This window comes from Chiloscyllium plagiosum, unplaced genomic scaffold (assembly GCF_037043375.1).
Source record: "Chiloscyllium plagiosum isolate Xiang-an unplaced genomic scaffold, Cpla_swu_hap1 HiC_scaffold_28, whole genome shotgun sequence".
NCBI classification, from domain to species: Eukaryota; Metazoa; Chordata; class Chondrichthyes; order Orectolobiformes; family Hemiscylliidae; genus Chiloscyllium; species Chiloscyllium plagiosum.
In genome coordinates this window covers 5,352,092-5,378,896 of record NW_028270166.1, presented here as the reverse complement: position 1 = coordinate 5,378,896, position 26,805 = coordinate 5,352,092, and the positions used below count along the sequence as shown (strand labels likewise).

The window sequence follows — 26,805 nt, the reverse complement described above, 5'->3', positions numbered from 1 at the left end:
TATAAAGGGGTCATTTTCAGTTTGGCAAGTTCTGTGGTGGAATAGCAAAGGGACCAGTGCAAAACTTCAATTATTTGCAACCTTTATCCATGAGATTAGATTAGATTCTCTACAGTATGGAAACAGGCCCTTCAGCCCAACAAGTCCACACAGACCCTCCTAAGAGTAGCCCACCCAGACCCATTCCCCTACATTTACCCCTGACTAACGGACGAACACTATGGGCAATTTAGCATGGCCAATTCACCTGACCGGCACATCTTTCGATTGTGGGAGGAAACGGGAGCACCCAGAGGAAACCCACGCTGACACTGGGAGAATGTGCAAACTCCACACACAGACAAGTCACCCAAGGGAAGTGCCGGGTCCCTGGCACTAGGAGGCAGCAGTGCTAACCACTTAGCCACCGTGCCACCCAGATGGATGAACAGACCAAATTTTTACTTGCTAAATTTGCCATCTTCTCAACAGCAACTAGGGATGACCCAACTATTGACACCCACAACCCAAGAACAAATAAGACAGCGTAAGCTGTGAAAAGGAAAGGAAAATACAATGTGAGATGTAGGTAAAGTGAACGGTGATAGGTAACATACAAAAAAAGGCAAACTCGTCACCTCAGCGTGAAGAATAGAAATACAGCACATTACTGGAATAGAGAAAGAGGTTACAAAACTTTGCAATGCAGAGGGATCTGGGTGTCCTGGTATATAGAGTCACAAAATGCTCGAATACAAGTCCAGCAAGTGGTTTGAAAGGCAAGTGGAATGCTGTTGATTATTACATGGGAATGGAATATAAAACTAGGGAGATGCTTCTATATTTATGCAGGACATAGAGTGCGACCACATTTGGAATATGGTGCACACTTGTGTTGAATGCTAAATATCTTACGCTATTACATAAGAACCACGGTTTTCAACTATGATCGGAGCACATTATCTCCTTATTTAACGTAGGGTTTTTAAAACACATTAACTGGACATTCACCTTTCTGGGTTGCTAGGACTTATGTACGAAACATCACATTTTACCCAACAATTCACTTCAAAATGTCATGATTTGCACTGAATGTAGAGCAAAGAGGTGAGCTATTTATTTGCATGCTCAAAGTTCTGTGCAACCAATTTCATCTCAAACAGAGTATACCTCTTTTTCTATTCCAATCATGCGTTATGCAGCTCCCCATGAAATACACTAATTTTATTCATCTCAACAAATTCCAGTGATAGTCAGCTTCATTTTCTCACCATTCACTTCCATTCTATACTGTCAGCGACCCAAAAATGTCATGCTTCAAGTGATGTCAGCCAAGAAGCAATCTAAAATCTGAAAACCCTAAACATCACACACTATGAAGCAGTGATGATATCAAAAGCATGCCTCTTGAATGGTGCACTGACCGCAAGACAAAACACAACAAGAATGGGAATTAAGCAGCGAGCTCCTTCCAACAGAGGTAGAATGGGCAATGTTGGGTACTTTCCAAGCCATAAGATTCTGTGGTTAGATGAAAAAGATTACATTCAAAACAAAAAACAGTTATCTAAATTTGGAGGAACCAGTGTTGGACTGAGGTGGACAAAGTTAAAAATGACACAACACCAGGTTACAGTCCAACAGGTTTATTTGAAGCCACTAACATTTGAAGCGCTGCTTCTTCATCAGGTGGTTGTGAAGTAGGATCATAAGACACTGAATGTATAGCATCTAAAAGATGAAAGACTTAATCTAGGTTTATCACTTCAGCTGGTTGACAGTAATCTTTTGCTATAAATTCTGTCTTATGGTCGTGCTTCACAACCACCTGATGAAGATGCAGCGCTTCAAATGTTAGTGCCACCAAATAAACATGTTGGACCATAACCTGGTGTTGCGAGATCTTTAACTTAAATAACTTCCTAGTCTAGATGGGATTGAGGTTCACAAAGTGATGGTGTTAGCAATTTTGGAAAGTGTAAAAATAGATAAGCCCCCTGGGCTGGATGGGATTTATCCTCTGGGATTCTCTGGGAAGCCAGGGAGGAGATTGCTGAGCCTTTGGCTTTGAACTTTATGCCATCATGGTTGCCTGGCTTGGAAGGTGCGAGCTATGAAGAGAGGTTGAGTAGGTTAGCTTTATTTTCATTAGAAAAAAGGAGATTGAGGGGGGAACCTGATTGAGGTTTACAAAATCATGAAGGGTAAAGACAGGGTGGATAGAGACAAGCTTTTTCCCAGGGGGAAGGATTCAATAACGAGAGGTCACACTTTCAAGGTGAGAGGTGGAAAGTTTAAGGGGGATACGCGCGGCAAGTACTTCACACAGAGGGTGGTGGGCGTTTGGAACGCGTTGCCAGCAGAGGTGGTAGAGGCAGGCACGGTAGATTCATTTAAGATGCATGAGTAAGTGTGGAGCAGAGGGATACAGATGCTTAGGAATTGGGCAACAGGTTTAGACAGTGATATGGATAGGCTCAGGCTTGGAGGGCCGAAGGGCCTGTTCCTGAGCTGTAAATTTTCATGATTCTATCATTGTCTACCGGAATAGTGCCAGAAGTCTGGAGGATAGCAAATGTCGCTCCCTTGTTCAAGGGGAGTAGAGACAACCCTGGAAATTACAGACCTGTGAGCCTTACTTCAGTTGTGGGTAAAGTATTGGAAAGGGTTATAAGAGATAGGAGTTATTCCTCTCTTGCTGATTATAAGTTGATTAGGGATAGTCAACAAGGCTTTGTGAAGGGCTCACAAACCTTGTTGAGTTCTTTGAGAAGGTGACCAAACAGATAGATGAGGGTAAAGTGGTTGATGTGGTGTATATGGATTGCAGTAAGGCATTTGATAAGGTTCTCCACGGTAGGCTATTGCACAAAATATGGAGGCATTAGAATTTAGCGGTTTGGACCAGAAATTGGCATGGATCAGAAATCTGGACTCTGATCTCAGCATCAGCAGTCCTCACTTTCGCCATGGATCAGAAATTGGTGAGCTGAAAGGTGGTGGTTGATGGGAAATATTCGTCCTGAGGTTCGGTTACTGGTGGTACACAGCAAGGATCAGTTTTGGGTCCATTGTTGTTTGTCATTTTCACAAATGACCTGGATGAGGACATAGAAGGATGGGTTAGTAAATTTGCAGATGACATTAAGGTCAGTGGAGTTATGGATAGTGACGAAAGATGTTGTAGGTTACAGAGGGACATAGATAAGCTGCAGAGCTGGGCTGAGAGGTGGCAAATGGAGTTTAATGTGGAAAACTGCGAGGTGATTCACTTTGGAAGGAGTAACAGAGTACTGGGCTAATGGTAAGATTCTTCGTGGGGTGGATGAGCAGAGAGATCTGTGTCCAGGTGCATAGATCCCTCAAAGTTACCAGCCAGGGTTGTTAAAGAAGGCATACGGTGTGTTAGCTTTTATTGGTCGAGGGATTGAGTTTCGGAACCATGAGATCATGCTGCAGCTGTACAAGACTCTGGTGAGGCCACATTTGGAGTATTGTGTACAGTTCTGATCACCGCATTATAGGAAGGATGTGGAAGCTTTGGAAAGGGTTCAGAGGAGATTTACGAGAATGTTGCCTGGTATGGAGGGAAGGTCTTACGAGGAAAGGCTGAGGGACTTGAGGCTGTTTTTGTTAGAGATAAGAAGGTTGAGAGGTGACGTAATTGAGACATATAAGATAATCAGAGGGTTAGATAGGTTGGACAGTGAGAGCCTTTGTCCTTGGATGGTGATGGCTAGCATGAGGGGACATAGCTTTAAATTGGGGGGTGATAGATATAGGGCAGACGTCAGAGTAGTAGTGGCGTGGAACACACTGCCTGCAACAGTAGTAGACCCAACAACTTTAAGGGCATTTAAATGGTCATTGGATAGGCATATGGACAAGAATAGAATAGTGTAGGTTAGTGAGCTTCAGATCGGTTTCACAGGTCAGCGCAACATCGAGGGCTGATGGGCCTGTACTGTGCTGTAATATTCTATGTTCTAATCTAAGCCATCCTAAAAATGATTCAAAACTAATTTCTCAAATGCAGTGAATGCCGCAGACACATATTGCTTCGGTGTCTAGAGATCATCGTTGTACAAAGATGAGAGAATAATAGTGGCTTTTGTTCAAAGGAGGAATATTGGTCAGGGCACTGGGAACTTCATCAATTGGAATTCGAAATTGTTAGGAGGATCTCAGTTTAATGCTTTTGTCTCCCAGAATATTATCTTCAGAATGCAAGAGCCTGCATTATTTACTCATACCACCTGATGCAAAACTGAAATAATCATCCTTGTGTAATGGATTATTCTGTTAATAACTGTAAAACAAGTCTATTTCAGAAGGTTACTGTCTCAGAATGAGAGATCAGGAGTGAATTAAGAAGAAATATCTGAATCGTACAGATTATGAATCTTTGTAAATATCCTTCCTTACAGAACACAAACTCTCAGACATTGAGTATGTTCATGATTGAGATTAATAGATTTTTCATTACCAAGGGAATTAAAGGATACAGGGTTACAGCGGAAAAACAGAATTGCATTTGAAGATCAGCTAGAATTTCACTGAATGGCAGGATAGCTCGAAGAATCAACTAGTCAACTCTGGCCCCAACTTCTTCTAGCTTAAATATTTGCTAACTGATATATCGAAACAAGTTGTTATCAGAGATAGATATACCCCAGTACTGTACCCCAGCTTTACACAGTGACAGACCTGTTCCTGCTGGTACTGTTTTGCTAACCTTAGTATGCTCTCTCTATTGACAGCCCAGGTTTGCAAGGTCAGGATTTATAGATTAATGGTTGGTTATTTCTGTAGTTTAGTTCAGACACAGCAAGAAAATTCCACAATCCCACTTTTATGCTGGAAAAATGTCTTTACATTTCTTTTTATGATAAAGATCCACCACCAAAGAAAAATTACTTCTCAGTTCAGAGACTGGTGGAGCTCGTAACTTCAGTTTATATTTGACCAAAGTTCCGAATCCGTAAACTTTTACCCAAGTCTGAAGCAGCAGTCTGCGGATTCCTCCCGCTTTGAGAGTTCAAAGAGTCCTCTCACACATGTTCATTACCTTTTAACAAGGAGCAGGCTACCCTTGAATCGATTAGGGAGATACCAAACCAAACCTAACAGTAGAGTCAGCACTTCTGTCCTTTGACTGTAAAGGTCAAAGACTAGGGGATTTTTTTTGAGCAAACTTAGAATCTGTATATCCCTCACCTCCCACAGACATCATTGTTTAAAGTTCCCATTAATCCTTTCAGCTGTTAGGAACAGAAGCCTACTGTGTGGACCTTTAGGATCCAGGTCAATAACAGCTGATGTAGAGGAGGTGGTTTATTATAGTTAATCACTGGAATGGAGTAAATACCTTGTCTTTAATGGTATCAATTGCAGAGAGACTGGTAGGAAAGAAATAAAGAGAAAACATGACTGACAAGTATTTATGCACGTGGTTTTAATTGCCTGGATGTATCAATGTGCAGGGATTTAGGAGAAGAGACTGAATCCAAAGTTTCAAAGTCTGTGACTGATCAGACCAATGCTCGTGGTTTGAAATCCTCTTACAAATCCAAAAGGTACAGGAACAAAAGTTTTGATACTGCATCAAGTTAGGAGAGCAGGCTTTTGAGAGGAGCTATTTGCAGCAATGATGCCTTGCAATGCATACAAATTGATAGCTGTTTTATAACAACCTCAAAACAGAAATTACATAAACAATCATTTACCCAGTTAACCAGGGGTTCTCAGCCACTGATGTGCCCAACCTAATATGGTGTCTCAAATGCATTTGACTGGTTGAAAAATGTCTTGCATTTGTATAGCACTTTTCATGGCCTCAGGACACCACAAAGTGCTCAACTAACAAATACTGTCAGATCGTAGTCACATTTGTGCTCAGTAGAATCCCGCAAACAATGTGATAATAACCAAATAATGTTCTTTGGTAGTTGAGGGATATGTCTCAAAACAGGACACCGGAGAGAAAGGGACACCGGAGAGAAAGGGACACCGGAGAGAAAGGGACACCGGAGAGAAAGGGACACCTGGGAGTTTTCATATTCAGCTGTGGAGGTAGACAGAAACTCAGTTAAGAGCCACTGAAAAGGCAGTGCAGTTCTCGCTCAGTACTGGGAATGCTAACCTGGATTACACAATTAGGTGCCTGGAGCAGGGCTCAAACACATGACCTTTTGACTCAGAAAGGAAAGTGCTACCTAGAAAGCCAGGGCCGAAATGGTGCTGTTCCACTGTGTGTCAGAGATCCCGGCTGCCAATGGCCAGCTCCAATCCTCTAGAGTAAAACTACCACGTGAAAAAGGAAAAGAGACACAATTAGACACAAACTGAAGACGACAGAGTTGATGAGGTTGCCAAATCTGGTTGGACAATATTCCTAGAACTCGCATTATATGACATCCCAGTCCAACAGCCCTTTTACAGACCTCAGTCTCCAATTTTGTTTTTTTAACCGATAAAATGTTGAAGAAATTTAAAATATGCAATGCCTCCAGAATTTTTCTTGCGCACAGTGGTGTCTGGGAGATTAATTTTCCAATTTCGGGAATATCCAGGCATATTTGAAAGATTGGTAACCCTAACAGAAAGTGATTGCATTTCTTTTATATCTATTGGCATGAAACCTTTCAGGAAATGTATATTCTGTGAATAGGTTACAATTTTTTGTTTTAAATACATGTCTGTGTACAGCTCAGACCACAAGTGATTTTCAACATGGGAAAGCTTCTTTGGTGCAATCTTGGGAGTCATTCAAGGAACGGAAAACGCAGGCCTGCCATCATCACACAGACAACTGACCAACGTTAAACATTTCTGATTGATGCCTCTCTGATGAAAATGCAGATCCCGTTACCTAGGGAACAGACGTCTGGTCGCTTTGCCTTTGTGCTGGCTCATTCCCACTGCCTGCTGTCTGGATCAGTGCTAATAAATAGTACAAAGCTCGTGAGTATGTTTAGGGTCGATGTCGGGTGCGTGGGGTGGGGGTGGGGTGGAGGGCAAGGAGAGGAACACAATTAGAAGTCGATATTGAGCTCATGCATGAAACCATATTACAACCAGGAAGTGGCCAAAGGGCTCTGTAAAAAGACCTGCACTCTTAAAAGCATCTCCCCACCTGGTCTGTAAATCAGGATTATCATTTAATTGCCTCAATCTTAAAAAGACTGGCTTTCTTCACTCTAAAGATTACAGCCATGACGCTAATGTTTTCTTTTAATTCATTCAGGGAATGTGGGTATCGCTGGCTTGAGCAGAATTTGTTGCCCAGTGTCTAAACTCTGCGAGAAGGTTGTGCTGAGGCACCTTATTATGTGTATCGAAAATACTCAGTACACCGAGCTAATGGAGGGGTCAACAATACATGGGACCCCGGTCTCTTCAAATCAGGCCTAGGTATTTCTTCAACAAAGGATGATCTAAATAGGGTACTCTCTCTCCATAATCAGAACTATTAAGGATCAAATTCAAGTGAAAGTTTCAAAGCCAAGTTTGATATATTTTCTGTTAGGTAATGGTATTGAAGAGTTATGGAATCAAGGCACATCATAGAGATGTACAGCACAGAAACAGACTCTTTGGTCCAACTCACCCACGTTGACCAGATGTCCTAAATTAATCTAGTCCCATTTGCCAGCATTTGGCCAATATTCCCCTAAACCCCTCCTATTCGTGTACCCATCAGATGCCTTTTAAATGCTGTAATTGTACCATCCTCCACCATTGCTTCCACACTGTAATTAATCTAATCTAATCTCCTCTGGCAGCTCATTCCATACACGTACCACCCTCTGTGTGAAAAGGTTGCCACTTCGGCTCCTGTTATATCTTTCCCCTCCCACCCTAAACCTATGCTCTCTGGTTGTGGACTTCCCTACTCCAGAGAAAAGACCTTATCTATTCACCCTATCCATGATTTTATCAAATTCTGTAAGGTCACCCTTCAGCCTCCAGCACTCCAGGAAAATAGCCACAGCCTATTCCACCTTTCCCTGTAGGGCAAACCCTCCAACTCTGGAAATATCCATGTAAATCTTTTTTGAACCCTCTCACGTTTCACAACATCTTTCCTATAGCAGACAAAGACCAGTCAAATTCTAATTAGATAACAAAACACGTTTGGGGCTGAATGGTCTACTCCTGTTCCTACTGTCTAAAAGGCTCTTTGACTGTCCACTATTTGTTAACTTGTTCTTATGCTCAGATCTGGGTCAAAAGTTGTGCATCAAGCTCCAAATCCTGGACTTCAGTATTATCAGAAACAATACCTTTCGGCTGAATACTTAAAGCTGACAAAGAGGAGAAAGAAACACTTCAATTTTCATCTTTTCACCAATATTAGTCATCCTCTTGGAGAGAAGGCAATGAGAAGACTCATTCCTGAACCACTGCAGTTTTGACCCTTTGTAGAAACCAAACCAATTGGTATTTTGTCTCTTGGACAAGCCAACAGCTTCATGGTCATGTTTACTGACTTTATTTCGAGATTTGAGAGTTCAAACTCTCAAACAGCCATTGACGAGATATGGACTGACATTGTTAGAAGTTCATTCTGGGCCTCTGGATTACTTGTGAACAACTCCTTGCATTTATGTAGCATCCTTAATGCAATTAAATGCCTCAAGGCACTTTGCAGGAGTACTATAGAAAAAAATTAGACACTGAGACCCAACCGGCAATCACTAGGGTGGACGGTCACGAGCTTAGTCAAACGGTTAGGTTTTCAGAGGCATCATGAAGGCGGAAAATGAATTTTAAAGAAAGGAAAAGTTTAGACAGACAGGATTCTGAGCTCAGGGTTAGATAAAGGTGCAATTGATGGAGCAATTAAAATTGGGGGTGCTCAGGTCAGAATTAAAACAGAGCGATCCCAGAGGGTTGGAGGTGGCAGAGATTAGAGATTGGGGAGGAGGGTGTGAGTGGAGACAAGAGGAGGTGAGGTGTGAAATCAGTAAGCTAACCACTACACTAACATTTCACTTTTATAACTACCAAACATCAACAGTCAGCTTACCTGCACAGCAACCCAGCTGGCATTGGTCGTGTGTTCTCCAAAGGGACCAAATCCTAAAAAAAAAATCAAAGTGTTTCAACATTACAACACTAGGAAATAAAAAACAAACTTTATTCTTCAGATTCAAGCTATTCAAATATTCGCAATAAACACGTACGACAATCTTTTGTGCAGTTTTTTGAGCCAAGTGTTAACCCACTTTAGGTATTAGCTTCAGCGCCAAATGTGGGAGTTCAAGACCCACTCCAGAGGCTGACTGACTTTATCCAGGTTAATACTCAGTGCAGTGGGAGTGCTGCACTGTCAGAGATGCAGACTCACAGATGGTTTTAACCTAAGGCCCCATCCACCTCTCAGGTGTGTGCAAGACATCTCACATTATTACTTCAAAGAACAAGGGTCCTTGCATTATTTCTTCTTCAACCACCAACACTAGAACAAAGAACAAAGAAGGAACAGCACAGGAACAGGCCTTCAGCCCTCCAAGCCTGCGTCGATCCAGATCCTCTCAATCTGCAGCCTATTTTCTAAGGATCTGTATCCCTTTGCTCCCTGCCCATTCATGTATCTGTCTAGATACATCTTAAATGATGCCATCATTCCCATCCCTACCACCTCCATTGGCAACATGTTCCAGGCACCCACCACCCTCTGCATGAAAAACTTTCCACGCATATCTCCCCTAAACTTTTTCCCTGTCACTTTGAACTCATGACCCCTAGTAATACAGTCCTCCAGTCTGGGAAAAAGTTTTTTGCCATCCACCCTGTCTACACCTCTCCTCAATTTTGTAGACCTCAATCAGGTCTCCCCTTAACCTCCTCCTTTCCAATGAAAATAATCCGAATCTACTCAACCTCTCTTCATAGCTAGCACCCTCCATACCAGGCAACATCCTGGGGAACCTCCTCTGCACCCTCTCTAAAGCATCCACATCCTTTTGGTAATGTGGCAACCAGAACCGTACATAGTATTCCAAATGTGACCGAACCAAAGTCTTATACAACTGTAAGATGACCTGCCAACTCTTGTACTCAATACCCCATCTGATGAAGGAAGGTATGCCGTATGCTTTCTTGACCACTCTATCGATCTGCGTTACCACCTTCAGAGTACAATAGACCTGAACACTCAGATCTCTCTGTACATCAATTTTCCCCAGGACTTTTCCATTTACTAAATCGTTCACTCTGGAATTGCAACTTCCAAAATGTATCGCCTCGGATTTGTCCAGACTGAACTCCATCTGCCATTTCTCTAAATCACATCACTTAATGCATTATATGTCTCACTGCTGTTTGTGAGAGAAATCACGGTGCATGAATAAAGCCATTATGGTCTTTCTAACATGACATAATTGTCAACTAATATGTTTTAATTTTTATATCCCATACCTAAGAATAATAAAAGGATCAAGAGGTTACACAGACTGGGTCTTTGCATGTATTTGATCATGGGGTTTGGGCATTAGAGGCTTGGTCAGCATTTATTGCCTGTTCCCAACTGCCCTTCAGAAGCTTGTGGGTGAGCTGACTTCTTGAACCAATGGAGTCCTTAGATGTGGGGACAATGCCTCTGTGGAGGGAATTCCAGGATTTTAACCTTGCGACACTGAAGGAAAGGTGATACATTTCCAAGTTAAAATGATGTGTGACTTCAAGAGGAACTTACAGGCGATGAGCTCCAACCAATCTCAATTGCATTAAATACATTGAGTACAACGGCACTTTTAAAAGGGAGAAGACAGACAATAGGCAGCGCACGTTCAGTGAGGTAGAGAGATAGAGAGAAAGAAACTGACACAGCAGTGAATCTGCACAATTACTGCTTTTGCTGTTTGCCAATTCCAACATTTAAAAGGCATCTGGATGGGTACATGAATAGGAAGGGTTTGGAGGGATATGGACCAAGCGTTGGCAAATGGGACTAGATTACGTTAGGATATATGGTCAGCATGGACGGGTTGGACATCTCTATGACCCTATGAGATGGTACACGCTGCTGCCAATATGTTTTGGTGGTGGAGGGAGTCAATGTTGGATAGTGTGCCAACCAAATAGGCCTCTGTGTCCCCTGCATTCTGAATGCTATTGAGCTTTTTGGAACTACACTCTTCCAGGTAAGTGGGCAGGGGTGGGGGGGTTTATGTTGCACTCCTGACATGCCTTGTAGATAATGGATAGATTCAGGAGACAGGAAGGTGAGTTATTTGCCACAGAATCACTAGCATCAGTGCCACTCTTGCAGCCACAGGATTTATTTTCCTTCAGGTAAACAAACTTCTCACTGCAGGAAGACAGCCATAGTCTCACAATGCAATGTCACCTTTAGCAGACTACAGAAAATTAACACGAGCATCAAATGTTTTACTGTATAGATGTGACAGATTGGAGTGGGTGGTGTTGTTAGGGTCAGATCTATGTCCTTAAAACTCTGACATCGAATCAAAGCAGATTTCAGCCAGTGAAAGTTATTTTACCGCAAATCTACCCAGGCCCATCCCACTGTCTCCCAAACTGGGCAACATCCTGCATCACATATTCAACTTTTGCCAATTACCATGCAGCCAAAGATGAGTATACTGCACTCAAAATGTATCATTACACCTAGGTACACAAGACAATAATAAATCAAATCAAAGTAAAAACCTTCACGAACACAGAACTGTGATCTAAGTTTATGATGAAGATCACAAAGTAATAAAAACAATGCAAGTGTGAAACATTCTGGTTACACCTTAGTGAGGCCACACCTAGAATATTGTGTGGGGTTTTGGTCTCCTTTTCTGAGAAAGTGCAGTGAAGCTTCTGAGGCTGACTCCGGGGACGGCAGGATTTACATATGAGGAGAGATTGACTAGGTTAGGACGGTTTTTGCTGGAGTTCAGATGAACACATTGAAACTTTGAATATATTCAAGAGGCAGCTTAGACAATTAACCATGATCGTGGTGAATAGCAGAACAGGCTGGAAGGCCTGAATGGCCTCCTCCCACCTTCCATGTTGGACATCAGTGAGAAGTTTAGTCCTGGACATCACACCTCAATAGAAAACAAGAGAATCCGAGAGAGCCCAGATTAACAGACAGAGCAATTCAAGGGCTAAGGGGTAAATAATGAGGCCAGCTTATACAGACAAGGCTTTCACACATTTTAGAAGTGATCTAATTGAGGGGTTGAAGGTAATTAAAGGAGTTGATTAAGGTCCAGACATGGTGGAGGAGACCCAGAGCTGGGGGACATCTACTCTGAGACAACTTGCTCAGATTTTGAGGTTACATCAGTTATTAACAATTTCTCATTTAAAAGGAAATCTGCAAATTTCCCTCTAAATAATAGCTGGAATCAACTGAAGATTCCAAAACTGATACTGAGCAATTGTTCTCAGGCAAGGATGATTGAGACGTATGGAATGAAGGCGACTGAATAGATCCATCATCTCACTGATTTGCAGAACAAACTGGAGGGGCCGAATGTCCTCTTCCTGTTCCAAGAAACTTTGCTCAAATGAGATTTATTTCTCAACGTGCGGACTATGTTGACAGAAGGTCCTTGCCATGACCTACTAGGGCCTGAAAACTGTTAAGCGGCTTGTCACAGCACACCCTTGGGATGGCAGCACCGTGTGTGTGTGTGTGTGTGTGTGTGTGTGTGTGTGTGTGTGTGTGTCCTTCTTAGTTGCTGTGGTCTTAGTTGCACAGTGCTGTAATGGAGAGTGTTCCAAGATTTGGACCCAGTAATAAAGAAGGAGCAACTGACATATCTTCAATGCATTTGACCTGGAAGTGATGTTACTCTTATCCCTTTGCTGCCCTTACCCTAAGTGGTGGAGGTTACAGGAACTGCTGTCCAGGTGGTGAATTGCAGCAATTCAACCCATTACAGTGTATGCAAAAGGTAGATGGGGATAGACGTTAGGAAGAGTCCAATGCACTTTGGTTGCCATTGAACAGAAATGGAAATGGACCAGCCATTTAAATACAATCACTACCAGAACAGATCAGAGACTAGGAATCCTGCAGATACCCCAAAGCCAAGGCACAAGTCAGCAGTGTGATGGAATGCCCCCCAATTGCCTGGATGGGTGCAGCTCCAACAACACTCAAGAAGCTCGACACCATCCAGGACAAAGCAGCCCAATTGATTGGCACCACATCGACAAACATTCACTCCCTTCACCATCAAAGCTCATTGGCAGCGTGTAACTATGTCCTACCCACAAGATGCACTGCAAATATTCACCAAAGATCTCTAGTTTGCACTTTCTAAACCCACAAACACTAACACCCGAGAGGAAAAGGACAGCAGGTACATGGGACTACCACCCCTGCAAGACACTCACCATCCTGACTTGGCAATATATTGCTTTTCCTTCACTGGCACTGGGTCAAAATGGCCTCACTGATGCCCTGTCTAGCCACAACATGACATCTGAACTCCAGGTACTCTATAATCTGACCAATGAAAGTTAACATATGAAACGCTTTCTTCACCACCCTTTCTACCTGCAAGTTGAGTCTCTTCACAGGCACAACCTCTGGACAGTGAGTAATTGGAGAACAATATGATGCAAATCTTTGTTAAAGGAACATCATAGAACAAAAGCTGCATGAACATTTCAGGCTCAAGTTCAGTAACTGGCTTTATGAAACCAAAAAAAAAAGTTGCATGGTTATGAGACAGAGGAACACTAGTTGCTTGATTGGGAAGTAACTTTCTGAAAACAATTGATGTGAAACAGTAGCATTTTCTGACCAAAGCAAGTGACCCCACATTACAGGTACCCACTGGTGATCTTTAAAGTAAAACGATTAGTACACATCGAAATGTAGAAAGGACTGTCAAAGGTTCTTGATTTCAGAGGCTGAAATATATTGAACTGCATTTGGCTGTATCGGTAATCGTAACTTGCGATTGTAAAGTGAACGAAAGGAGGAGGAGGAGACGGAAGGAGATACATAGGGAGGTAATTCCAGTGCATAGGGCCTTGACAGCTGAAAGCAAGCCCGTCAAGACTAGAATGATGAAAATTATAAATGCAGATGAGGCCAGAATTAGAGGAGCACAGCGATCTCATGGGGCTGTAGGCACTGAGAACATTATAGAGCAGGAAGAACAAAATTATCAAACTCTGCACAAAGAATAGCAGATGCCAAACAACAATAGAAAATACAAAAAAAAAGGTTAAACAAGAATCTAACCTCAACATTTGAAAGACTAAGATTTTGCTGTTTCAAAGATAAAAAGATGCATTTGTATAACAGCTACCACAATCTCCAAGTCCCAAAGCACTTCACAGCTAACTAATTCATTATAAAAATCATAGCCAATGTTGTAGAGTCAGAGATTTGGTTGTTATTTTGCACACAAGAAGCCAACAAGTACAAGAAAGATAAATGACAAGATAATCTGTTATAGTCATTACAAGCAGGGGAAATCAAAGAGTCACATGAACAAATATTTGCTTGGTGGCATAAAACATTTGTTTAGTATTGGTGAAAGAAAAGGACATTCTGTTGAAGCTTTTCAACTTGCATTCTCAATGGGAACACCTTGACCAATCAGAGCTAACCAATCACTTTATTCATGCAGCATAATTTGTATCTCCCCTTTGAAAGTTGGCATTCTTGCATCTATCCTGATGAATGCAAGTCAAAAACCTTTGATAACACATCTCATTGTTTACATGGTAATTGCTGAAAACATATCTAATCTATCATGGCATCATTTGCATTGAATTGGAGGATACAAAAGCCTGAGACTATGGTCATCCTTAGTTCAGTGAATGTACAGCCTGATCGTAGGGACTTGTGGTGCAGCATTATTGTCCATGCTTCTGAGACCAGCAAGTCTGGGTTAAAGTCCCAGGTATGCCAGAAATATGTCACAATATGTTCGAACATTTTGATTTGAAATGCTTACACTTGTGGTGTTAATTTACGGCTCTAATTTTCAGGAAATGCACGCTCAAGTCCCATCTGCACAGAAGGTGTGTTGTAAGGTGTCTGAACATGGTTGATTAGAAATAACTATCATACAAGGTGTTTGAAGCAATGAAAAAAAGCACTTGGCTGTTACCATGATTGGCTCCAGAATCAATTCTTCACCCTGCTAGAATCTTTGGACCAATCTGTTGAGGAGGACAGTGCTTTTTAAATGATGTGACTGGTGTCACGTGTAAGATAGACATGAAAAAATTCTGTCAATGCTCAGCAAAGGATGCTGTGGTGGATTAAGTTGCTTCATGTATTATTGCTCATTTTGGAAACCAGGTTCAGAAGGTATTAACCACGACTTCAGGAAGGTATGATTCCTATTCCAAACAACATGTCCAGAATAGCTCAGCAGAAAGGATTAGCCACAGTAGCACAAGTCAGTAGCACTTCATCCCATTACGGAGATGAAACAGAATAGTTAAAGTTACATATAAGTAGAGAAATGACCATTTGACCTAACTGATACAGATTTAAGAGCCATCTTCCATCCTTGTTGAGTTTTACATTGCAGAATTGTCCAGATAGGTTCATCCTGCAAATTAAGGTATAACAAATCAGGCGACTGACTGTGCATACTCCACACATTCTCCCCGTGTCTGCGTGGGTTTCCTCCCACAGTCCAAAGATGTGCAGGTCAGGTGAATTGGCCATGCTAAATTGCCCGTAGTGTTAGGTGAAGGGGTAAATGTAGGGGAATGGGTCTGGGTCTGGGTGGGTTGCGCTTTGGTGGATCGGTGTGGACTTGTTGGGCCGAAGGGCCTGTTTCCACACTGTAACTAATCTAATCTAATCTAAATCATCTATTCCTGCTCTTTGGCTGGGATACAGAGCAGACAGCTAAAAAAACTCATTAAAACTCTGATCATACAATTGATGCTGAAAGGACTTGTACGCAAACAACAGAACATTCTTAACTGGGAAGAGAAATAGAAGCTATTTTACAGTAAAATAAAACGTACAGTCACAGGAACATGAATGGGATCATTAAGGTCAAACTTTATCCAGCAGCTTCAGTTTTGATAATCCTTCACTGTGGCTCACCACAACCTGAGCCTGCAATGAATCCCAATCCAGAGATCTCCTCTCACAATCCCAGCTCTCACTGCAGTACTGAGTGAATGCTGCACTGGCAGAGGTAACAGCTTTCAATGAGATATTAAAAAGGGAAAATTTGTATGTTCTCTGGGGATGACAAAGAAAAAACAAAAGTGACATATTTGGAAGAATAGCTAAGAGTTTTCCTTTATATTCTGGCTCAACATTTAACCTCTGACCAACAAAAAAAACCCCACACCTTGATATTGTGTGATCTTGCTGCGCACATATTGGCTGTTCAGTTTCCTACATTACATCAGCAACTACACTTTCACTGGCTTTAAAACACTTCCAGAAGTCCAGAGATTGTGAAAGGAGCTATAAAAATACATGCTCTTACATCCTTCCTTTCACATGACCATTTCTTAAGTCATTGATATGGAGGAGCCAGTGTTGGATGGGGTGGACAAAGTTGAAAATCACACAACACCGTGTTATAGTCCAACAGGTTTAGTTGAATATACAAGCTTTTGGAGCGCTGCTCCTTCGTCAGGTTGTGCGATTTTTAATTAAGTAATTGAGAGAAGAGAGAAGTGCAGCCCCGATCACAGCTACCCACTACTGCTGTCATCTTTGCTCTGCATTGCCAACCTGAAGTTAGAAGCACAGATGCAGTGTCGAGTGATGACGAGGTTTCTGTCCCTACACTGAGTCAGCAATAACCCAAATCCTGAAGCTGACAAGTTACTGGACTCAAAACATGAATTGTTTTCTCTCCAAAGATACTGCCAGATCTGCCAAGTTTCCCAATAGTTTGTATTTGTTCCTGATCGAATGTCAAAGCTTAAAGGATACAGTGACAATGAGACATTCCTGCTCTGTTTGTCTGTTGGGCATGACATCCTGGCGATGAACCATGCAAAGTTCAAATCTTACAGTGCAGCCAGTTTACACAGTAACACATCTGTCAACTTGATTTGAAACGGAACTTTGCAACTAAGTTACTCATTAAGTATTTATTTGAAACATGTGAAAGATATACTGTTACATTCACCTGTTACAGTTTTAATTTAATGCACACTTATCTTCACCACATCAACAATTGCATATTTTCTTTTCAAAACTTTATTAAACAACACTGTACAGATTAGGCACAAATTACAATGATAGCAGCTCACCAATGATGCCTTGCAATAGGGTAAGTGTTGTGAGGTAAAGAATTACATGTTTTTCTTTTGCGCAGGGTGATAAGAAACAGGACACTGGTCAATTTGGGTGTCCAGTGGTCTCGATCTCCTCCAGGTCGGATGCAGTACAGTTTAGTAAAATCCAAACCCCTCACCATGCCAGGTTCCATTTACATATCACCCATATCCACTGACCTCCCTCAGCTCTCGAGCAACAATTATTGGATTTTATGATCCTCAGTTTTGTTTCCAAATAACCCCATGATCTGGCAATGATGACCCCCATCGCCAGTGCTACGTCCTACCAACTGAGATCAATGCTCCTTCAATTCTAATCGCTTGCAAATTCTCTATTTAAAATTGCTCCAGTATTGACAGTGGGACAGTAGTTTCAAAGCTCTAAGCTCTGGAATTCCTACCCCACCCTCTTCCTTTCAGACCTTCCTTAAAACTTAGCTGTTTGACCAAGTTTTTGGTCACTTATCCAAATATCTCTGTGTAGCCCAATAACAAATTTTGCTTGCTGACAGTCCTGTGAAACGTCCTGTGGCAGATTTGCTGTATTAACTGCACTGTAAAACTCTGTTGTTGACTTAACTCAACTGAAGAATATATTAAGTCAAATTGGAGATTGGGAAGTGGAACGTATGTGACATTCCTTCATTGTTTCACTGTCAACCAGGGTCATCTCCAGATAGCAGCTGCTGCTCTCCCTCCCGAGTCCACTTCTAGAGACAAGAAACATCCATCAGGCAAGAATCCAGCATAATGCGAGAGATAGACTAATGTAAGATATTTTTGTTCATAAATATCTATGATATGACTTTATAACTCAGATGTTACCATTGCACAAGAGCCCCTAGATAATCCAGAACTCTACTGCCACATTAAAGTACCCGTGAGCTGGTGACCCGATCAATCTGTTCAGAGATATTATTGCATACTTCTGGAGCTGATGAGAATTGAGCCCAGATGCACTGGCTCAAAGGTTGGGACACTACCACTGCACCACGAGAGTCCCATATCAAGGTGATTTTTTTTTTAAAAAGTTAATCTGTTTTTCCCAAACAAACAGTCTGTTCAGATATGTTATTACACACCTCTGGAGTAGGTGGGATTTGAACCAGGGAAAGGGGCATTACCACTGCACCACAAAAGGTGAATACATGAAATGTAAATAGAAAACAGTTGTATTCAAATTGATTAGCAGAACAAGATCAAGGATATGAATGAATTCCTCTTGTTCAGAGCACCAATGCTACTTAAGGGGGAACATAATAGTTTAGCAGACCCCTGGCATCCTGAAAGCATTCAGCCCAGCAGATGGATTGTGATCACTAACAGCACGTCTGACTAATTCCCCTCTGCAGTGTTTATGGATCCTTAAGTTAAAACACCAAATCTCCAGCTACACAGTTACATTGCGGACATAGCAAAGAGCTTTTGATCTGTACAGCTCAGCATGTGACAGGGTAGTGCATGTCTTCATTGAGGCGAAGGGTGGTGTGGGGGCAGGATGAGTCTTTTCTTATTTGAGTGCTTTTAATAGTTAGTGAACAGTCTTTTTGCAGCAGGTCAGGCAGCATCTGAGGAGCAGGAAAATCGATGTTTCGGGCAAAAGCCCTTCCCAAAATGCCGGTTTTCCTGCTCCTCGGATGCTGCCTGACCTGCTGTGCTTTTCCAGCACCACTCTCTCAACTCTAATCTGCAGTCCTCACTCTTGCCTAGCCTTTTTCCACCAGACTTCAGCAAAACAAAGTTGATAACTCCCCACACAGAAAGCTGCAGTGTCAGAGGTACTATCATCAGTTGTTAAACAGAGGCCCCGTGCAGCCTCTCAGATAGATACAAGAGTTCCTATAGTAGGAAAGCATCAGAATTCTCCAAAGGTGTTGTGGCCAATATTTATCTCTCAACTGACAAAAAGAGTTTCTGCAGAATATCTGGTCATTATCACATTGCTCTTTATAGGCACTTCTTGTGCATTAATTGTTTGCCACATTACCTACATTGCAACAATGACTATACTTCAATGAAGTACTTCATTGGCTGTAAAGCATTTCAGGGCATTCTGAGGTCATGAAAGGCACTATGCAAATCCATTGTCTTATTACTGTTAGGAGGCTGTACTAAGACAATGCCAGAAATATCAATCTTTTCCATAAAGATTCTAATGAGTCAGACAAAATAAATATTGTCAGTGCTAATAAAACACATCACATAAATATTGTCTGCCTTTTACTTATCAGACTTCCTCTTTCCCAATCTCCCATTAGTCTCTCTCAAAATAGCACAAAATTCATGCAAAAACAGAAGTGGAAAGTGAAATCAAACACTCCAAATATGACACTAATCAAAGACTTTGGTGTAAACACTGAACTTGACAATCACTGTCACTATTTAGACGTAACAGTTTCAAAAGAAAAAAATTCTGGAAACGAGTTGCAATCTCTAAATTTAAACTTCATAAGCATTAATCTCTGTTAAAGACCCCAGCTATTTGCAGTCGGGCAAGTAATCACAACACTCCCAAGTCACATCACTCCTGCAGACACACAACAATCCCAAGCCTTTCATGCATGGTCTCCTCTGCTGAATTTTACTGTCTGGCCCAGACTCTGCCCCTGTCTGACCAACTCCCTTGTCCCTTTCTTTGTCTAGTACAACTCTGTATCACATGCAGCACAGCAGAGTTAGTATAATGGCTCCCCAACTGTGCCCAACACAGCAAAAAAAAAACTAAAACAGACCTTTTCCCTGTCTTGCCCCACTGTTTTTCCTAAATGTCTGGGTCCCTTTCAGATTAGTCCAAACAGAAAGCTACAACAATAGAAAATGACAGTTTACAGCAGTGCATATATCACTTTCAAACTTCACTGTTGTTGACAAAAATTGCAATTTGTAACGACACTATTTTCTCTAACTCGCTTATCAACAGGTGTTAATACTTCAAAAGTGCAAGAGTCTCACTTACAAGAAGTTGTGCTGAACAAAAAAAAACTGTGCAGAGGCAAGTAGCAATACTTTAAAGGAAACGCTGTGGAGTCACACAAAAAGAGACAGGTAAACATAAAGGCGATCCTGTCGAAAACTCGAGAGTAAAGGGGGCAGAGGGAAGAATTGTGTGGGGAGAGGGAGGTTTTAGAGTTTGGGGGTGGGGGAAGTACTGTCAATGTGAGCTACAGACGCTGAAGCTGCCTCAGGCTGAGGTGTTGCCAGAGCCCAGTGACTGTAACAAAGTGCAAGGGATACAAATTAGCAACAATCCCACTTACCTGTAACCACCACCGTCCTGTTGCTGTTCCTCTCCATCTCCTCCAGCTGAGTGCAACCTCTTCTCAACTCTTTCCTCCTGCTCCTGGCTTTTCCTTTTTCCTCCTTCCTCACCCCCTCCCTCCCTCCTTCCTTCCCTCTCTCCCTCCTCTCTTCCCTCCTCTCTCTTACACACTCACTCTCTCTCAGACTCTGGCCAACTCAATGGACCCACCATTACGTCACCCCGTCACGCACGCACGATAGGATCCTACGTCAACACGTACGCAGCGAGACTAGGGGCGTTTTGCGTCAGCAAGCCCCGCCCACCCCTCTGTATCCTTTTCCAGGGAGCGCGGGAAAGGTTGCAGCACGTGTCCTCTCAGGATGTTCTGACCAGAGGGACATTCTGATTGAGCTGCCCAACCTTTGGAGCAGGGTTCCAATTGAAGTCAGGTCTCCTGTTCCAGAGTTAGGGGCATTACCACGGTCCCTTTAAAATTTCTGGAACAGGTGGGATTTGAACCCTGGTCCAGAGGCAGAGCTATTATAGCAACATCACAAGAGCTCTGTGCCATTCTCTGACCGTTACAGCTTCCATATCTCTGGGCATTCAGCCTTGCCTCTAAATCATCGCCATCCCACCTGCCTCTTCCCCCAACCCACCCCCACTCCCCTATTTAACTCTCAGCCTTCTTCCCCTCCACAGTAGAGTCCACACTGTGGGAGGTTAGAAATGTAGTTTCTGCAGGTGGTGGTGCTTAGAGATGTTGTTTTTGCAGATGGGCTGTGGGGGAGAGGGTGGGGGGACATTACACAAACGGTCACGTGATTCTTGCAGCATACTTAAGGCTAAGATTTTAACGAATATAGAAGGTTTTTTTAAGAAATAGTTTTAATCTAAGAAATAACTTTAAAGTGTTGTAGCTGACCACAAAAGAAGCAGTAGGGGCATTTTGAAATAAGCTTATGGTATGATAAGGGGGGTACTGAATAAAATAACAAGAAGGCTCTGTAATGAACAAGTACAAGGACAGCAGGATAGCCAGATATGGAAAAATTAGAGAAAAGCAAGTGAGGTAATTGGCTTATGATAGGATGAGACTAGACTAATGGGAAAAAGGGAGGCGTGATTCTGCAACTTGCAAACTGAATAAGAATGCGTACATGCTTTGTAGTGCGTGCTTGCTTGCCTGCTTGCAGAATAAAATGTTCTTGTTTCCAAGGCTTTGTCTCAGACTGAATTGTGAGTGAGTTTTGTTTCTCACAACACAAACGTCAACTCTACTGCTCCTCGGACGCTGCCTGACATGCTGTGTTTTTTCCAATTGGTTTGCATAATTTATTTCCAATAAAATTCACAAGTCAAGTGCTGTCAACTTTTCTGTTTCAGGCCACATGAGACAGGAGCAGAAGCTGGCCATTCAGTCAATCAAGGAGGAGAAGGCGAGGACTGCAGATGCTGGAGATCAGAGTCGAGAGTGTGTTGCTGGGAAAGCACAGCAGGTCAGTCAGCATCTGAGGAGCAGGAGAATAGACGTTTTGGGCATAAACCCTTCATCAGGAACACACTTTTCCAGCGACACACTCCCGATTCAGTCCATCAAGTCTGCTATGTCATTCAGTGAGGTCGTAGTTGATCTGATAATCCTCAACTGCAATTTCTTGATAACTCTTGATTCCCTTCCTGATTAAAAATCTGTCAATCACAGCCTTAAATATTCATAATGACCCAGTCTCAACAATAGTCTGGGATAAAGGATTCACCACCTTCTGAGAGAAGAAATTCCTCCTCATCTCTGTCAAATTGGGGAACCCCTTATTGTGAGATTATGCCCACTCATTCCAGGCTGTTCTACAGGGGAAACAACTTCTCCATATCTACCCTTTCAAACCCTGAATATTTTACATATTTCAATAAGGTGACCTCTGATTCATCTAAATACTGTGTAAAAGCCCAAACTGCTCAAACTCTCCAAAAAAAACAAAGCCCCTCCATAGCTGAGTCGACTTTGTGAACCTTGATTCAGAATTACAGATTTCTTTAATCAAACTGTTCAGAAATGCTATGACACCAATGAAGCCTTGCCTTCTGGTCCAGAGGTAGCAACACTACCACTGCAGCACAAGAGCCCTCAAAAAGTGCTATGCACTGAACCACAGTTGATATCTTAAATAGCAATTATACAATGAAGTTATGAAAGCCATAATAGAATTTAAGATGTTTGTCCCCATGTGGACAATGCACTCCAGCTTACTGGAGCCCTCCAGTCACGTGAACCTGTTGATGTAGCTTACTCCCTCCCAAGGGATCCTGGGACACAGGCACAACAGAAGAGGGCAGTCTGTCATCCCAAACAAGCTCTGCTGACCTTCATAATACATTTCCTGTTCTTTCAGTCTCTGATTGTACAAAAGGATAAAGAAATCCATCAGTGCCGGAATAGGAAGAATTTGTAATAACGTAAATGAGGACTTCAGGAGGGATGTGCCTTGCAGCAAATTAAATATTTCAAAAATATGTGATTAGTGCTATCATGCAGGAAATTAGGGGCAGACAATTTGTGCAATATACGATCCCAGAAATTGCAAAGAGGTAAGTTGATTATTCTGTTTGTGCCATTGGTTAGGGGATAAATATTGTCCCAGGGAGAATTTTTTATTAGTTTAGTTGTTTTAGTTAATAGTTTATATTTACTTGAGAAGGGAGACAAACTGTGTTTAACACTTCATTCAAAAGACTAAACCTCAGTCAATGCAGCATGTTCTCAGTAATGGTTCAGAAGCAACAATGGAGGTTAGGGTGTCACAACAGTGGAGTGGGGCTGAATTCAGAAAAGATTGATGAGGGCAGAGCGGTAATGTTGTTTACTTGGGCTTTAGTAAAGCTTTGACAAGGTCTGCATGGCAGACTGATTACTAAAATTAGATCACATGGGATTGAGGATGAGCTTGCCAATTGAATACAAAATTGGCTTGACCGTATGAAACAGAGAGTGGTGGTGGGTTGTTTCTCAGACAAGTCTGTGACCAGAGGTGTTCCACAGGGATTGATATTGGGTCCACTTTTGTTTGTCATTTATAGAAACGATTTGGATGAGATATTAGGAAACATGGTTAGTAACTTTGTGAATGACACCGATATTGGTGGTATAATGAACAATGAAGAAGGTTATCTAAGATTACAAAGTTGGGTCAATGGGCTGAGAAGTGGCAGATGGAGTTTAATTTGGATAAACACAAGGTTATGCATTCTGGTGAAACAAACAGGGGCAGGACTTATACAGTTAATAGGAGGCCTCAGATAGTGTGGTAGAACAGAGAGATCTAGGGCTTCAGGTACATAATTCTTTGAAATTTGTGAACTAGGTAGACAGGGTGCTTAAGAGGGTGTTTAGCACACTTGCCTTCATTGATCAGACTTTTGAGTATCGGACTTGGGACATCATGTTGAGGTTGTACAGGACATTGATTAAACTTCTTCTGGAGTATTGTCTGCAGTTCTGTTTGCCTTGCAATAGGAAGATTATTATTAAATTGGAGAGAATTCAGAAAAGATTAACAGGATATTGCTGGGAATGGAGGGTTTGTGTTATAGGCTGGATAGGCTGGGACTTTTTTCACTGGCGCATAGGAGGCTGAAGGGTGACCTTATGGAAGTTTATAAAATCATGAGAAGTATAGCTAAGGTGAATGGCAGGTGTCTTTTCTTATTTCAAGACTAGGCGGCATATTTTAAGGTGAGAGGAGAAAAAGTTATAAAGGACATTTTTCCACAGAGAGTGGTTCATGTGTGGAATGAACTGCCAGAGGAAGTGGTGGATGCAGATGCAATTAGAAAATTTAAAAGACATTTGAACAGGCATATGGATAGGAAAGGTTTGGAGGGATATGGGCCAGGAGCAGGCAGCTGGGGCGAGTTTAGTTAGGCATTATGGTTGGACTGAAGGGCGTGTTTCTGTGCTGTATGTATGATTCGATGACGCTATTGAATACTCTTGAACATTCAATTCCATGCATTCAAATATAGTGCCATTAAGTATATTCAGGGCTGAGATGGATAGATATTTAATCAGTAAGGGGAATTAAGAGTTATAGGGAAAGGCAGGAAAGTGGCATTGAAGTTTATCAGATCAACCATTGAACGGCAGACCAGACTCAAAGGACTGAATGGCCTTCTTCTGCTCCTATGCAAAAGTGAGGACTGCAGAGCTGGAAATCAGAGTCTAGATTAGAGTGGTGCTGGAAAAGCACAGCAGGTCAGGCAACATCTGAGGAGCAGGAAAATTGACATTTCGGGCAAAAGCACTTCATCAGGACTGAAGGCAGGGAGCCTCCAGGGTGGAGAGATAAATGGGAGGGGGTGGGGCTGGGAAGAAGGTAGCAAAGAGTACAATAGGTGGATGACGATGGGGATGAAGGTGAGAAGTCAGAGAGGAGGGTGGAGTGGGAAGGTGGGAAGGGAGATTGGCAGGTAGGACAGGTCATGAGGACAGTGCTGAGCTGGAAGGTTGGAGCTGGGGAAAGGTGGGGGAAGGGGAAATGAGGAAACTGGTGAAGTCCACATTGATGCCCTGGGGTTGAAGTGTTCTGAGGCGGAAGATGAGGCGTTCTTCCTCCAGGCGTCGGATGGTGGGGGAGTGGCGGTGGAGGAGGCCCAGGACCTGCATGTCCTTTGCAGAGTGGGAGGGGGAGTTGAAATGTTGGGCCAAGGGGCAGTGGGGTTGATTGGTGCGGGTGTCCCAGAGATGTTCCCTAAAGTGCTCTGCTAGGAGGCGCCCAGTCTCCCCAATGTAGAGGAAACCGCATCGGGATCAACGGATACAATAAATGATATTGGTGGATGTGCAGGTAAAACTTTGATGGATGTGGAAGGCTCTTTTAGGGCCTTGGATGGAGGTGAGGGAGGAAGTGTGGGTGCAGGTTTTGCAATTCCTACGGTGGCAGGGGAGGGTGCCAGGATGGGAGGGTGGGTTGTTGGGGGGGCGTGGACCTGACCAGGTAGTCACGGAGGGAACGGTCTTTGCAGAAAGCAGAAATGGGTGGGAGGGGAAATATATCCCTGGTGGTGGGGTCTGTTTGGAGGTGGCGGAAATGTCGGCGGATGATTTGGTTTATGTGAAGGTTGGTAGGGTGGAAGGTGAGGACCGGGGGCGTTCTGTCCTTGTTACGGTTGGAGGGGTGGGGTCTGAGGGCGGAGGTGCGGGGTGTGGACGAGATGCGTTGGAGGGCATCTTTAACCACGTGGGAAGGGAAATTGCGATCTCTAATGAAGGAGGCCATCTGGAGTGTTCTGTGGTGGAACTGGTCCTCCTGGGAGCAGATCCGGCGGAGGTGGAGGAATTGGGAATCTTCTGCTCCTATGTCTATGGTCACTATGTGGTCCGTGGATGGATGTTTATATTTAGGATAGTTGTTTCTGGTGTGTATTTCACAATAACCAGCCATTCATTTTGAGTGAAGTGAACAGTCAGTATCATATTCACAGGGAGAACCACAACACCACCCTATGTCAGTGGGGGGTCAGCTGATGGCATTCGCGCATCTGAACTTCAAAGTTTCAGGCTCAAGTGCCACTGCAACCCAACAATTGAGATGAGCACTCCGGCCCAGTACTGAGGGAATACTCCACTATCTGAGCGGCTGTCTTTGGGGATGAGACATTTAATGAGGACCTCACCCCTTGAAGAGGCAGAAAGTAAAATGTCCTGCAGACTCTATTTTAAGGAAGAGCAAAGGGGTTCTCCTTGATATCCTGACCACTGAATTCTTACAGTGCTGAAGGAGGCCATCATGTCTGTGCCGGCTTTTTAAATGAGCATCTCACTTAGTTCCAATCTTCTGCCTTCTATCCATACCCTCTGGTTATGAATGTTCTCTCTCACAATAAAGCTGACTCTCTCTGGTCACTATCATATGGCTGTTTGTGAGAGCTTGCTGTGTTAAAAGTTAAAAATCACACAACACCAGGTTATAGTCCAACAAGATTCAGGGCGGCACGGTGGCACAGTGGTTAGCACTGCTGCCTCACAGCGCCAGAGACCTGGGTTCAATTCCCGCCTCAGGCGACTGACTGTGTGGAGTTTGCACGTTCTCCCCGTGTCTGCGTGGGTTTCCTCCGGGTGTTCCGGTTTCCTCCCACAGCCAAAGATGTGCAGGTCAGGTGAATTGGCCATGCTAAATTGTCTATAGTGTTAGGTAAGGGGTAAATGTAGGGGTATGGGTGGTTTGCGCTTCGGCGGGTTGGTGTGGACTTGTTGGGCTGAAGGGCCTGTTTCCACACTGTAAAGTAATCTAATCTAAAAGATTAATTGGAAGCACGCTAGC

General features: G+C 42.9%; 1 protein-coding gene across 1 annotated transcript in view; it reads right to left on the bottom strand.

The window, feature by feature from the left end:
- pgpep1 (pyroglutamyl-peptidase I) overlaps positions 1–20,601 on the bottom strand; it is a 36,721-nt gene extending 16,120 nt beyond the window's left edge. The window contains exons 1-2 of the mRNA XM_043721479.2: positions 20,502–20,601; positions 9,011–9,063 (exon numbers count right to left, since the gene is read on the bottom strand). Of these exons, the coding sequence (XP_043577414.2) occupies positions 9,011–9,063; positions 20,502–20,538 (90 nt within the window). The 5' untranslated portion in view covers positions 20,539–20,601. The remainder of the gene's footprint in view (positions 1–9,010; positions 9,064–20,501) is intronic.
- Between the last annotated feature and the right edge of the window lie 6,204 nt (positions 20,602–26,805).